The sequence below is a fragment of the Thermobia domestica genome, chromosome 4 (genome assembly GCF_964235325.1).
Source record: "Thermobia domestica chromosome 4, izTheDome1.hap1.1, whole genome shotgun sequence".
In the NCBI taxonomy this organism is placed as follows: domain Eukaryota; kingdom Metazoa; phylum Arthropoda; class Insecta; order Zygentoma; family Lepismatidae; genus Thermobia; species Thermobia domestica.
This window is the reverse complement of record NC_137457.1, coordinates 319,142,861-319,159,448: the sequence shown is the minus strand read 5'-3', so window position 1 is coordinate 319,159,448 and position 16,588 is coordinate 319,142,861. Positions and strand designations below refer to the sequence as shown.

Genomic DNA, 16,588 nt, shown 5'->3' with positions numbered 1-16,588 from the left:
ATTTGTGGGTATGATCGCACATCTTGCCTTATAAAGAATGTATATAGCATGCAAAAAACCTAAAGCCCAAATTCAATGATTTTCTATAGTTTTCTTTTTTAATAACGGGAAACTTGTTTATTTCATCACGATAAATCACGTTTGATACTAAGATGTCTGTTTCTGTCTATATATATTTTTTATACTTTGTTGGAGACAAATTTGTTTTTTTGTTTTTTTTTCAAGAAAATAGAATGATAAAAGAAGCTATATAACAGCATAAACTGAAACCAATGGTTATTACTAATAGTACACTAATTCTAAATAAATACGTCATGAGAGGAAACAAAAAGTTATTTCTTTATTGTATTGTTTCAGTTTTTATTAACATACAAATTATGCACTTCTATAATGTTTCGTAAAAAAAAACTTGAACAGGATCGGATGAGATTCGATCTGGGGTCAAAACAGTATAAGAATTACTAATCTGTCACTCTACTCACTTGACCACACAGACTTTCTTTTGTTGCTTATCTTTTTCTTAAGAAATAAATGCTCATGGCTATAGAGCATGTCACTTCCAAACTTAAGACAACAGTTTTTCTCTTTGTTTATATATTTCCGTACAACATCTTGGTCACAGAAACTAATTTATATTTGGCAGACAATTTACACCCTAGATTTAAGCCAATAAATGCAATATTTTAATCCAGTTTCCTGTTCCTTGATTCAACTGTCCCCCTGTTCTGTTACCAATTCTGTAATTCCCTCTACAATCGTGCTGTGCTACTCCAAAAATTCCCTCGAAAACATTATTGCCAGTATACACAAAACCGAACATAATTTTGTTTTTTTGCTTATATTTTTATTATTTTATTATATTTTTTTGGAAATATCTCCTTAGATGAATTGCTTTCTATTATCTCCACACACTAATAACTGAATTTTACCCATAAACATAAGGAAAATGAAATAATTGAGAAAAATCGTGAGTTACAGTACGCGCATTTTTTTTTCTGCGCATGGGAGTACCTCCAAGGTTGAGTACTTCAAGCATTGACCACCGGCGACCTCACTTGAGGCATAATTGTCCAACGTGAAATTCCCAATTCAGCTGATTAAAGTAAGAAGACGGATTTTGTATGAAAATAATGTTTGTGTAGACGGACTTACAACGCATCATTCTGTAGAAAGGATTAACTGACAGGTTTTTCAATATCAAATATTGGGTTTAATAATCCAATCAAGTGTATACAAGATGCTTCTGAAAAGCTTCAGGCAACATAAAATTTAGTTCTTTACAAAAAAAAAAACTCTTGAGGAAAAAAAAGTTTTTTTCGTAAACAACAGCGACTGAAATCGAACTCGACACCTTCTGGGGCACACCTCTCATCACACAACACAAACTTTCATCTGAACCACCTCCTTAATGTTGAATTTTGCTTTCCATTTTCCTCTTTTAACTTACACAGTGCGAAAAGTGCGGCTGAGGTTCATCTTTCAGCTTGGAATGTCACATTTCGACATCTGTTATCGATGATGGTTCACACTTGGACACGGCTGTAGGTGGTAACTCACATAATGCTCTTCGCGGTTGAATATGCTGATCATTCATGTTCATATGCTGAGCTTGACTTTCTTGGTCCTTACTGATTGAAACGCTTAGATCGGAAACAACTGGGCTTGTATAAACTCACTACCTTCTATAATAGATTTGACTTCATCTTTCAAAATCTGTTAAGAAATTATTGGGCATTGAAGCTCGTAATTTTGCAGCAAGTGGATGAACATACTCATGATGATGACGAATCTTGGTTATATAAACTCGGCCGCAAGTTTATTGTATATTTAAAATAATTTCCCTCTTTAACTTGAAGTGAAGACGCATCGCAAATTAAAGATTTTGACGTATTGCAGTGTTGAGTAACGCTTTTTTTTTTGTCTTTTCCTTTATGACCTACGAGATTTTGCATGATACAATCTCCATCTGCGATAGTTAGTAAATCAAACGCGGGCTTAATTTCACTTTGTGCGGCATAGATTTTAATATGGTGACCTGTAGCTATACAGTTTTATCTGTAATACTCTTTTAAATGTTTTAAGTTAATCCGTTACAAGCTGACTACATATTTTTGTGCACGTGGCTTGCAAACAGACGTATACTAAGGAATATTTTTATTTTTCAAATTTCTGTAGTGCTCAATAACATGACCAAAAGTAAATACAATCATACCAGAGCCGAAAGAGTGCATTCTTGAATTTAGGATTTCAGATAGTTCACACTTTTCCCGATTTCTTAGTACAATTTTTAGCAATCGGAAAATTTCTGAAAAAATGATAATTTTGAAAGTTTAAACAAAAATGTGATAATTATTACTTATATATGTGAGAAGCAGGAGAAAACTAATCGAATCACATAAAAGAATAGGAAATAAATACTGAAGTAGTTATATAAGTTGAAATAGTCTAAACTAGTACTGAAAGACAAACTACGGGACGTAATATTTGACTAGCTAGAGATCAACGGAGAGATCCATAATTGTGCTGTTCGGAAAGAGTAAGTTTTCTGTGCAAATATTTTAAATGAATCGCATAAAATATTTACCTTCACATAAGTTTGCAAAAGTACGTCCTATGTACATGATACATTAGGAATCAACTAGTAAGAAGAATTCCTAGTCTCTAAGAGTATAGCCTGAATACCGTAAGAAAGTGGCAATTTATAAAGCATCCAGCAAAATTAGCATAAACCCAAAACCAAGTGGGTAAGTCAAATGTGAAAGCAGTATCATAAGCGTTTATTCCAGAATAATCGACAAGCCAAGACTGTTTGCTGTGTAGAAAAATACTGTCAGCATATATGGTTCAAAACATACAGGTAAATATACTTCTATTTAAAACAGAGCTTTAAAGGAAACAATAAGAATTCTCGAAGTCACATACTTTAGAAACCACTGCTTAAATAACATTATTGTGCAATTCTTAGCGGAGGTAGTAGAATTACTCCCTTAATCAATTCGATCCGCACAAATAATTCAACTTAAGCATCCCTGTTAGGAAGTCTATACAGTGAGATTTCTCAGAAAATCTGTTCACAAATTATTATAACAGAGCTTCCTCACCTGTATGTCCTAACACGTATCCAGGTAAAAGTGATCGTTGGCTGAACCCTTTCCAACATTCGTCACAGGTGAGAGTATTTCACCTGTATGCAATAGCTTCTGTTCAAACGAACTCTATTTTTCACTAACCCTTTTTCCACATTGATTAAATGAATCAAGTTTTCTACCTGCATGTACTAACATATGTCTAACCAAATCTGATTTTTCACCAAATCCCTTCTCACATACGTCACAAAAGTAATATTTTTCACCAGTATGTACTAACATGTGTCTAACTAAATGAGATTTTTGACTAAATCCTTTCCCACATATGCCACAAAAATAATGTTTCTCACCCGTATGTACTAACATATGTCTAACTAAATGTAATTTTTGTTTAAATCCTTTCCCACATATGTCACAAAAATAATGTTTCTCACCATTGTGCACTAGCATGTGGTTAACCAACCTACATTTTCCAATAAACCTGCTACCACATTCCTTACAACTATAAATATTTTCACCTGTATGTCTTAATATGTGACTATTCAAATTAGATCTTTGAGTAAATTCGATCCCACATTGATTACAAGAGTAGGGTTTCTGACACTTATGTACTAACTTACGTTCAGCCAACATAGATTTATCTGTAAATTCTCTTTCACATTCAATACATGTATGATGTTTTTCTCCTGTATGTGTTAAAATGTGTCTAGCCAAATTTGATCTATCACTAAATTCCTTCTTACATTCATTACAAATATAGGGTTTCTCACCCGTATGTAGTAACGTATGTCTAGCCAAATCTGATTTCTGATTAAATCCTTTCTCACATACATCACAAAAATAATGTTTTTTACCTGTGTGACGTAACATATGTCTAGTCAGCTCTGATACATGACTAAAGCCTTTTCCACATATGTCACAAAATTGATGTTTCTCACCTGTATGCACTAACCTGTGCCATAGCAATTGTGATCTAAAAATGAATCCCTTACCACATTCGTTACATGTATGAGATTTTTCACTCATATGTCTTAAGATGTGTCTAGCTAAACTAGATTTTTCACTAAACCCCTTCCCACATTCATTACATTTATGAGGTTCCTGATATGTATGTGCTAATATGTGTCGAACTAGAACTGATCTTCGACTAAATTGTTTCCTACATTCGTCACAGAAATAAGGTTTCTTACCATTATATACGAACAACTGCCTTGTCAAGTTTGATATTGGACTAGCTTCCTTCTCACATTCCTCAATTATGTTAGTTTTTTCAAATGTATGTCCTAACATGTGGAACTTCAAACTTGATAGAAGTTTAAATCCCTTCTGACAAATCTGACAAGTATGAAGTTCCTCATCATTACGTGTATGTACGTCAGTCGACATCTGTGATCTTTCCACTAATCCATTGCGAGATGTATCGGAAGCAAACACATTCTCAACTGGACGAGAATACATTGGCTTTCGTGAAGTAAGGGTATTCCGTTTTGTACAAAAGGTATTTCGGTGGCTCCTGAAACAAATTTATTTAACAATAAAATGTAAATTGAAATAAACAAAATATTCGAAAGAAGAATATAAATGCATCTATGTAACTTAAGGCAAAATAGCCTTGTTTAAGGGTACAGTCATTATCCCAACTTAGAAGTAAGTCACTTATACGTTATGTATTTTGAAATACACTGAAGGATGGAACTATAAAATTATTAGGCAAAATATTCAGTAATGTCATAATTAATACAAATTCCCATATAATTTCTGTTCTGGAAATAGAGAAAACCATTTAGTGATATTTATTTTTACCTTTTGTCTACATTACAATACAAACATGTCAATTTCAGACTGTTTTAAATTTTATATATATATATATATATATATATATATATATATATATATATATATATATATATAGATAGATAGATAGATAGATAGATAGATATAGAATGTTTGAAAAGAACAACACCGACAACGTTTGGAGGATGATTCCTGACACCAAGAAAAGACAAAAAGTATAGGCCAACCTGGTTGCATAAAATGCTTCCTTTCGGAGTTATAGGTTGCAGAAAACTTGAAAAAAATGAACTTTAAAGATCCATAGCTCCAAAACTATGGGGTCTACCGTAGTCGGGTCGAGACTTTACTAAGGAACTAATATGCGCTCTATCCAACAATAAATGCTTCAGAATCCTACAGTACTTCCGCAACAATTTTTATAGAGGTAGTTAGTGAGTACTTCAGATTGTATGCCAGTAACCAAACTTCCTGTACAAGAATTGTTGCGTGAGTAGCTTAGTAAACATTGTGTAATAAAGTAAACGAAATAAAGGAAAAATGGAACGCAAATGCAGACTTCGATATTTCAAATTCAATTCCATGAATTTGCTACGTTTACTTAAAAAATAATTAAAACGTCTCTCGTATTTCAGAAAAAATGTATTGCAGAAATTTTGAAATTTCAACAATCTACGAAAACTTGAAGGGTTGAATGCAACAACCAGGTAGCTCCACTTTTTTTTAAAATTTGAGATTTTCACGTCCCAGTAGGAAAACATCACTCTACATTGTGTGCAAGAATCATGTGGATTCAATTATTATATTCAGTGTTGTAATGTAAAGGAGGTACTTACACACAATGTTCATTGTGAAGTTAGAGCAAGAAATAGGCAGCTCTTGATTAAAATCTAAAAGTGGACTTACCTGGTTCTTGCATCGAATCCTTCATTTGGAGTTGAATTTAAGAAATGGATTGAAAGGAAAATAATAACTAAAATTCTATACATATAACCAGTAACGTAGCGTGAAGTTTTGAAATGGGTAGGCTCAAATTAGATTCGTAGCTAGAGGGTGGGTAGGAGGGGCCCAATTTCCTGAAATTTGCAATTTTTCTTTTATGTATATATGAGTAAAGCGAATTTAAGTTACCCCCCAAAAAATTATCCCGCCCTTATTTAAACGACCACGTCTTAGTGTTCTGACTACGCTGTAATGCTTGAAAGAAAAATGCTAAGCAATATATTTTTCATGCAATATATTTTTCATACAATGCAAGAAAAAGTATAAGAGTGGTTCTGCTTCATATTTCCCTTACACATACGGTTTCCTTACATATGCGATACTCGCATATCACACATACACTGTATTACTGTTTCAAAGAAACAAATAAAAACGGATAACTATAGGCCGATCTTAAGTGTAACTTCCCCAAATCATAGACAAACTTAAGCACTTCACCCACAACAACACATATCAGCATACTAATAGAAAACAGTGGAGCAGTAGTGCACAGTCGATGATTTCTTTTACAGAAAAAGTTTTTTTTAGATTGAAAGTATAAAGAAAGAAAAAAATATACCTCATTTGAGGTCTCCTTCAGTATCAATCTTCGAAAAACTTGCGGATAGCAACGCAACTCAAAAAATACAAACAATTATAACTGCTCTGTCAATTATCGAAAACTAAAATGTAAATTTTACGCTGTGATAACGCGAACCAGTACGCAATAAGGTCCCTGATGTATTAATACTATTCATAATAACATAACATTTTTATTCTCTCTTTTTTTATTTGGACAATACTAGTTACTGAATGTGAGCTTCTAAATTTTTCATATTCTCTGTTCTATACGCTTCTTAGTTATAGCATGTAGGGCCACTTTGGGGCCCCGCATTTCGGAAATTTCTCCGTATGGGCCCAAATGCCAAAATACGTGTATCCTACTTTGGTCTCCCGTAACACATATCCAGACCTCAGCCAAATCGGTTGTTTACACTTGGGACAGTTTCGTCGTTTTTATGCGACAGGGAATTTAAAGAGAAATTCCATCAGAAAAGTAATTTACAAGAGTTCTATAGGAATTTCCCTTGATGTCGATTTCCGCGACTGCATAGAAATGCTGCCAATATTATGTCAATGTTTGGTTCTACGTATGTGTGTGAGCAATTATTTTCAAAAATGCGACTGACGAAATCAAACCAGAGAAGTTCGTTGTCCATCACCTCGTCGGAATGTTTGTTACGTCTAAGCTGTGTGCAAACAATATCACCTCGTATAGAGATACTTACGAAGAAATTGTGCGGTACATCTGCCTCAGAGAACAAGGCTTGAAGTAAAACACTTGCTAGTTACTAGTGTTTTAGTGTATTTTCTATTTTCTGTGTTTCTAACTTCATACATTCGATCTCTTTTTGCGTTTTCGTGTTTTGTTGGTTTGAATTTTGATTTGCTACTGTCAGACATTTGTCTCTTGTGGCGTTAAGATACTTGAGTACGCTTCGGCAAATGTGATTGCATTTTTCGAACTTTTGGGAATGTGCAACAAGTGTTTTTCTTTTGGGACCATGTCTACGATCTCGGATTTCTGTGGTAAGTTCTAAAAGCTATTACAATGTTTATATTTTGTAGCTACGGAAATCTAATAAGTATAGACTATTTGCATGATTTCTAATTTGAGAATAATATATGAGAATAATGCATGAGAATAATATATTTTCGAATAAAATCTACTCAAATAATCTGATTTTTCGAATTGTTCCTCATCTCTGTTTCTTTGCCTACATTAGAATCCAGGTGCAATTTACGGCAGAACTCAAGCAGGTATTTTGCATATTTCGAACACGATTATCTTATTATTATTATTATTATTATTATTATTATTATTATTATTATTATTATTATTATTATTATTATTATTATTATTATTATTTTCAACCTCCCGTCGTTCTGTTAACAATCTAGCAACGAAAGGCGTTTACAACTTTGCAAGCGTGAAACGAGTGACAAGTTACAGACCGAGTGCCAATGTAATACAACGTCACGAATTGTGTAAGCAAGCTAAAAAGGTCTGAAACAATTCGTTTCCGATTTTTGCAGTCGTTTTTACGTCTGTAAGCCTACATGTTTAATATTAGTTTCTTTCTTTCTTTCTTCCTAGTTCATTTGTTAGTTACTTCAACGCTAACTGTAACCTCTATCATGCGTCTTCCTCGACCAAAAAACGTACCAATTTTATTTCCTGTAGTGTTTTCGCGTCACTGCTTTCGAAATGGGGAGGGGAAGAGCATACCTGCACATTTCACGCTTGCGTCTGCTCAATGCTTCAACTTCGTGCGAATTTCTACCCAGGCTTGGCCGTAGGTTTTTTGCCATCATGTGTGGTTGGCAACACTTATCGGATGCAGTGGAAGAGGCGAAGCTACCAGCACCTGTGATCACCTGTTCTTGTCTCCGCTTGTGCTCGCTCACGTTTCGCCTCCGGGAGTCAATTCATGGACAGGCCTGGTGTATAATAATTCTTCCCACAAAATCCACAATTGTTTTCACCCATACCTTCGGTTGTTTTTGAGGAGACAGTTTGAAACAAACTGCGTTTCGTGATACTTAATCTTTTAGCAACGCCTGACCTTAGGGATGTGGGTTTGCGAGAAGCAACAGCAGGAAAAGATAGTAACTGTTTAACTGAGTGCTCTGAAGGCGATTGAGACGTGTTTTTGGATGAGTCTGACGACACAGAAGACGAATTGTTTGCACCTGCTGGCGGATCATGTTCACTCGACAAAAGAAATTCATGTTCCGGAATTTGTTGCGGATCAAATGGGGATATAACAAATGATGTAACCATTCAGTAGTGTAGAATTTCTTAGCAGCTTATGATAAACATTTTGTAATTTAGTTGTGTTGGTAGATCCTAAGATAATTTTATAGTTTTTTCTGGTGATCTCTCGGAGTCCATTTATGGCAAAAGCGAATAGACGCTAGAAATAAGCAATAGACTTCACGTACTATTTCACACTCATAAAGTGAAAAGCGAGAGAAGAGAGGGTGTTCTGAATCCCCTTAGTTCGTTAATTAGTGTCCTGATTCACCTTAACGTAATAAAAGTGTCCGAATTCACCCTTCCCGAAACGTCCGGATTCTCCCGTTTTGAGCACTGTAAACTTGTTCACGCGTTGAGCAGGCACGTGCAAAGTAATAGAATTCTTCCAATATGCAACGAGTCAAGTAAGGTCTTCGCTTCGATATATGCCTTACTTAACCATCTACTGACAACCACTTCTGTGTAAAACCTTAACATATCCCACTGAAAAGTTACATCAGGTTAAAAACGTGCACGAACTGACCTTTTCCTTCTTCTTTCTCCCACCGTCGAAACTACGTATAACACTGTTTGCACTTCCTACTAAGCACTGAACTGTAGGAAGGTACGGTGCTTCAAATAGGTATCACAAGAAGTCTCCATATTACATATGCGAAGATCAGTATTATCATAAGCTTAGGATGTCCGGATTCAGCGACTGTCCGGAATCATCCCATCTTAATATATATATAAAGTATTCTTTAGCTGTCTATTCGAAATAATTTTACGTAAGTTGAAACTTAGTTAAAAATAAATGTTAAAAAGCGATTCATGTGTAATATTTATTTCAAAGATAGCTTTTTTTCTAAATTTTTGCTGCGGTTGACGTTTTGGCAAGCCCAGCAGTAGTAGGGGTCCCGTTATATCGAGCCGAGTCAGCAAAAATTTTCTCGATTCTGATTGGCTGAGAGAGGTCACGTGACGTTAGGCCCCGCCCACGCGGGAAATTCAAATTTTCAGGTCACGTGGTATGACGTCATGAGTCACCCTGTGGGGAAATCCCTCACTAATTTGTTCCCTTTTACGGGTAAGATGTGTGATTCTGATTGGTTGACAGCTGTCACGTGATTTTAGACCCTGCGATATTTGAAATTCGTTCCCTTTTACGGGTAAGATGAATCCTGTACCTTGAATTTGATTGGTTGATAGCGGTCACATGATCTTAGACCCTGGGTTTTGAAATTTGGGTATCCTCTTTGATGAGTACTTTGGTACTACGATACATGATCTTAGACCCGCTACACGCTGAACAGGTCACATGGTATGACGTCATGTTTTACCCTTGCGGGGAAATCCATTACTAATTCGTTTCCTTTTACGGGTAAGATGAGTGCTTTGGTACCACGATGATAGAGATCACGTGATTTTAGGTCCTAGGATTTTTGAAATTAGGGTGTCCTTTCTGATGTATACTTTGGTATCTCGATTCTGATTGGTTGATAGAGGTCACGTGATCTTAAGCCCTGGGATTTTTAAAATTCGTTCCCTTTTTTTTACGAGTAAGATGAGTGTTTTGGTACCTCGATGCTGATTGGCCGACAGAGGTCACATGATCTTAGACCCGCCACACACCCCATGAGTGAAATATAGAGCGATATGTCGGTGATCCTGGATTTTAGAATTTTGTTCCCTTTTATGGTTATCCTTAAAGTTCCCATGGAGGGCTCAACCTCCTCCTTAAATAACCCTTTTTTTTTGGTATCATGATATTGTACTGAAGTTTACATTAAATATTATCGTTCTCTCTTTGACAGATAAGATGATTACCAGCTTTTTTTACCTTGATGGAGATCCTGTCCTTGAATTAGTAGCCTATGTCTCTGGAAGTAACAATGGTGAAAGAGAGGTGTTGCTTGTAGATTTCTTATAACACATTGTTGTGAGTTTAAGCGATTTATTGCTCAGTAAGCGCTTCATTAATGGAAACAGTGTTGCCAGATTTTTTCTACCTAAACTGCTCCGATTCTTTTCGAAACGATTCCGCAGAGTACAAGAAATTTTAAACTAAAAAATTTTTCGAACTAAAAAAAAATTTTGTAACTAAAAAATTTTCAAACAAAAAATTTTCGAACTAAAAAATTTTGAAACAAAAAAGTTTCAAACAAAAAATTTTCGAACTAAAAATTTTGAAACAAAAAAGTTTCAAACAAAAAATTTTCGAACCCAAAAAAAAATTTCGAACTAAAAAAAATTGAAACAAAATTTTGTCGAACTAAAACATTTTTAAAAACAAAAGTTTCGAACTAAAGATGTAAATCACATCTAAAAATTTTCAAATCAAACTTTTTATCGAACTAAACTTTTAAAATTTTCGAACTAGAAATTTAAACCAAGTTTAAGAAAAAATCCTAAGAAATGTTTCTCCAGGAATCGAACTCAGGTCTTTCAAACCAAAGATGTGTATGCTAACCGCTTAAATGAATTCGGTTTTAATCGATCTTGGTGGGTTTCGAACCATGGTCCTTGAAAAGGATACACATATACTTTAAGAAAATAAATCTGACAGTGTAACACTTCTCAAATCAAACTTTTTTTATCGAACTAAACTTTTAAAATTTTCGAACTAGAAATTTAAACCAAGTTTTAGAAAAATCCTAAGAAATGTTTCTCCAGGAATCGAACTCAGGTCTTTCAAACCAAAGATGTGAATCCTAACCGCTTAGCTATGAATGAATTCGGATTTAATCGTGCTTGGTGGGTTTCGAACCATGGTTCTTGAAAAGGATACACATACACTTTAAGAAAATAAATATGACAGTGTAACGTGGATTAAAATAAAATGCTGATAGACTTCTTTGTGTGACGACATAGAAGTACATATGATTGAAAAAATGCAAACGTCAGCGGATCGCATTACTTTAGTTTTACTACGAACGTGTCAGCATGATTCATGCAAAAAAAAGCAAACATTGACATTCTCGTATGGAATATGAGGAAAATGAAATGTCGTCACAGTTACGACAAGTAGTGACATGATCCTGACAGAAAGCATTTTGGGATCAGAACTGTGATACTAGATGTTGTAACTATTGAGAAACTTGAATGACGTCACGATCGATTGTTACACATCGTTTTGGTTCGTGATTCATGACGAAAAGCAGCGAGCGTTTTGATTGGTTCGTTGTGATGTCATTTTATAAATTTCCTCGTTTCTGATTGGCTGACGGTGACGTCGTTTTCACAGCGACCTAAATAAAAATCTAAATTTCATTTTTCAAATCCTACATCGCTCTCAACTATCGTGTGAAGAAGATCTGTTCTTGAAAAGTGTCTTCATTTAAGAAGCTTTACTACACCGACTTTTTGTTCATTGAATTTGAGGTAAGTTCAGTGAGTCACCCAAGATTCCAAAATCATTTTTATTTTATATTTGTGGGCGGATCACGAATACACTGTTTTACTTTTAGTACGAAATATTTAGACTATGAAGAAATTAGTGGAATGGGAAAGTGGAAGTACGAATCAGGAACCCCCACACATTAAAACTAAGCACGATAAATGATATGGTTTAGCGTCCCTTCAGCGAGCACCCGTCGGGAATTGAACCATGGCCAGAAAAATGTGTGCGCTTAGTTTTGAAAAGAATGCATTACAAAATTTCAGAAACTATGTCTGAGAATAATATGGTTCGATTCCCTTTAAAAGCATTAGCGGCCCCTTCAGCTTAACGTGATATTCGAGCAACCGCCCGGGATTGAACATGGGCCAGAGGCGTGTACGTCAACCATTTAGCTTAGTTTTGAAAAGAATGTATGATAACGCATGAGAATATTAAATTTCAGAAAAGACTTGACAGCGATCCGATGTGGGAAAGCAAACCCACCGAGGCTTGAACCAGGACCTTCCACGTCCGAACCATGTACGCTAACCGCTTAGTCACAATAATAATAATAAAAAAAAATACGCTATACAGATTTTGTTTCGACAATTACGTATGTGTATCGTTAATGTTCGATGAGTCTCTTCAACTTGCAAACGCATCATTTAAAGGTCGTTGTGAGTGGGAAAAAAAATGCTTACGCGTGCTTTATCACATCTCAGTACTGTTGAAACATTCATTCATGCATTCTTTTTATCACTATAGAATGGTAGGTCAGTTACATGCTGATGTAATGGTTTCGAGTTTGACAACAATAAAACACTCATTTCAGTAACATAATTATTTAAAAAAACTTTGATTTCTAGTACACGTGCTTTCATAATGAGATTCTGAACGTCACCGCCAGGGAATCAAACTCAGGACCTTTACATGAATTGCTTAGTTAAGAATTTATCATGAATGTTATGATTTCCCGGGCTAAGCGGTTAGCATACGTACCTTTGGCGTGGGAGACCCGGGTTCGATTCCCGGCGGGAGCTCATGTGGTTCGGATTCCACGTTAATCAGTAGGTCCACGTCTCATATAGCCTCGCTGCTGAAAGGGACGCTAAACTAAAAATCAAAAAATCAACTCAAATTCACGCTGCTCAATTCCTTTTTTCCCATTACATATTTGTTTTTACCGTACCTGTTTGTTTGTTTTCATTTTTTAATCATGGTCCAATCGGGTTTTACTGTTCGCAATGAAATCACTCGTCAGTATAGACGATTTATGTACGTTTATGTATTATGAGGTGTGCACGTCAACCATTTAGCTTAGTTTTGAAAAGAATGTATGATAACGCGTGAGAATATTAAATTACAGAATAGGCTTGACATGCCCCGACGTGGAAAGCAAACCCACCGAGGCTTGAACCAGGGACTTCCACGTCCGAACCATGTACGCTAACCGCTTAGTCACAATAATAATAATAAAAAAAAAATACACTATACAGATTTTGTTTCGACAATTACGTATGTGTTACGCTAATGCTTGATGAATCTCTTCAACTTGCAAACGCATCATTTAAAGGTCGTTGTGAGTAGAAAAAATGCTTACGCGTACTTTGTCACATCTCAGCACTGATGAAACATTCATTCATTTCATGCATTCTTTTTATCACTATAGAATGATAGGTCAGTTACATGCTGATGTAATGCTCTCGAGTTTGACAGCAATAAAACACTCATTTCAGTAACATAATTATTTTTTAAAAAAACTTTGATTTCTAGTACATGTGCTTTCATAATGAGATTCTGAACGGCACCGACAGGGAATCAAACTCAGGACCTTTACATGAATTGCTTAGTTAAGAATTTATCATGAATGTTATCAGGTGATTAAGATTTTTCTTTCTTCTTTTCTTTTGTAGTAAATTCACGCTGCTCAATTCCTTTTTTTCCCACATTACATATTTGTTTTACCGTAATTGTACCTGTTTGTTTGTTTTCTCCTTTTATTAACATGGCCGAATCGGGTTTTACTGTTCGCAATGAAATCACGCGTCATTATAGACGATTTAACATTGAGGGCAGAATGCTCGAAATTCAATTCAACGCACCGCCCGTAGGAACCGATATCATACAGTATGTACACAACAGTTTCCAAGCAATGCTAGACCATTTGTTAGCCAATGTCGACGATGAGGCGATGGTTGGTTTATCGGTAATATCGCCACGGAATACGAATAAACCGTTTTGGGTGAGTTTTCGCCAAGCACGAAACTTGACACTGGAAACGATGTGGGCCTCGTTCGAAAGAGTGTTACAAAGTAACAATGCATTTCTCCTGCACGAACCATTCACGGTTCATTTTCATCGTGTGGATATTCCACGTGGCTACGGATATGGAGATCGTTTAGCACAAGGAATACTACAAAACGAAGAATTGTTACGTTGCAAGCGAGGGATTGTACGTGTAAAAAATCAAGATTCAAGGTGCCTGGCGTACGCCCTTGTTATTGCTATTGGCCTGAAAAAATACAAGAATGTAGATGTGAAACGACATAAGCAGTATCAAGATCAATCAAAATGTGTTGTGGACGATGAAGTGAATGCGTTATGTTCAAATGCAGGAGTCACTTTGGATCATGGTGCCAGTGTAAATGAAATTCGACAATTCCAGGCATACCTCAAAGAATATAAAATTACAGTGTATACTAGTTTCACAGGCCGTGACATCATGTACGAGGGACCGAACGACGAAAATCGCACTCCCATAAATTTAATTTGTTTGGCTGGCCATTTTGACATCATCCAATCTTTAACTGCTTGTTTTGCAACCAAGTTCTACTGTGAAGCGTGCCATAAAAAATACAGTGAGCGTAACAGACATGTGAAAAATTGTCCTGTAACATGCTCCAAATGTCTACAGAGACCTCTATGCGACAAGAATCAAACGCTGATATTATGCAACGACTGCAATCGTCAATTTTATGGCGAACAATGTTTTAACAATCATCGTAATATTGTATATCATCGTGGGGAACCTATATGCAAAATGGTGCAGCAATGTACTAGATGTTACAGAGTATATTCTTTTGTACGAAGTGGACAACGACTTCATGATTGCAATGAGATCTTTTGCAATGTTTGTAAGAAGATTGTTCCAGGATCCCATCAATGTTTTATGCTTCCTGATCGACAATGTTTGAAACCTGGTGTTCCTTCACTCATGCACGCAAAGAAAGCCTTGTTGATATTCTATGATATAGAATCTATGCAGGACACGAATATTGGCGATAATACGTATGTACACATTCCAAATTTATTGGTTGCAGAACAAGTATGTTATGCATGTGTTGAAAACAATAATATCCAGCAGTCTTGCAGTACGTGTGGTCAGCGCCAGCATATTTTCCAAGGAGAGGATCCAGTTTATGATTTTCTCCAGTACTTGCGGGAACGGCGTCCCAATATAAATAGGATTTTCTGTGTCGCGCACAACGCTAAGGGCTACGATGGACATTTTATCCTAAAGACCATGGTAGAACAATGCCAATGGAGACCTGACGTCATATTAAATGGAACCAAGATACTGAGTTTAACCTTGAATAATCTGACGTTCATTGACTCGTTGAACTTCTTGCCTATGGCATTAAGTAAATTGTCAAAAGCGTTCAATTTACCCGCAACCAAAGGCTACTTCCCGCATTTCTTCAACACCAAGGAGAATCAATCGTATATTGGACCACTTCCAGAAACGAAGTATTATGGTGCAGATGAAATGGCCGTCGAAGACAGAAACAAGTTCATGCAGTGGTACAACGATCATCGTAATGACACGTTTGATTTCCAGAAAGAAATTCTCAAGTATTGTATTCAAGATGTCAATGTACTGCGACAAGCATGCGTTTCGTTTATGACGTCATTTGAAACAGAAACCAAAGTGAATCCCTTCTTGGAGACGATCACGATTGCCAGTGCTTCCAATCTAGTATTTCGCCGGAATTTCCTTAAACCCAACACCATAGGAATTCTACCGGCACATGGCTATCGATGGAGAAGTACCCAATCGATCGCTGCAATGCAATGGCTGGCCTACATTGAAAAAACCGAAGAAAAACAAATCTTACATGCGGCCCGACAAAAAGAAGTGTTTATTGCGGGATTCCATGTTGATGGTTACTACCAAGATCCTGAGACGTTAGAGGAGCACGTCTACGAGCATGCCGGCTGCTTTTACCACGGGTGTAAAGTATGTTTTACTACAGGCCGTAATCAGCCCATCTACAGCAATCCAGAAGACACCATGGAATTCCGTTATGAACGAACACAACGCAAAAATGCAAGACTGCGTGAATTGGGGTATATTGTACATGAAATGTGGGAGTGCGAATTTAATCAGTTCTTAAAACAAAATCCTGCAATGGCGACGTATCTGAAGAATCACCCGTACATGAACCGCAGACCATTAAATCCAAGAGATAGCTTTTTTGGAGGAAGGACCAATTGCGTGAAATTGTACCACCAAGTCGACGAAAAAGCGGGGGAAGTAATAAAATATTACGA

The 16,588-nt window shown here is 36.1% G+C and overlaps 1 protein-coding gene across 2 annotated transcripts in view; it reads right to left on the bottom strand.

Annotated features, from left to right (window-relative positions):
- Positions 1-353: 353 nt before the first annotated feature.
- LOC145684361 (uncharacterized) overlaps positions 354-16,588 on the bottom strand; it is an 83,835-nt gene continuing 67,600 nt past the window's right edge. For both annotated transcript variants that reach the window (XM_081756594.1, XM_081756595.1), the window contains exon 3: positions 354-4,599. In XM_081756594.1, coding sequence (XP_081612720.1) covers positions 3,216-4,599 — 1,384 coding nt within the window. In that variant the 3' untranslated portion in view covers positions 354-3,215. The remainder of the gene's footprint in view (positions 4,600-16,588) is intronic.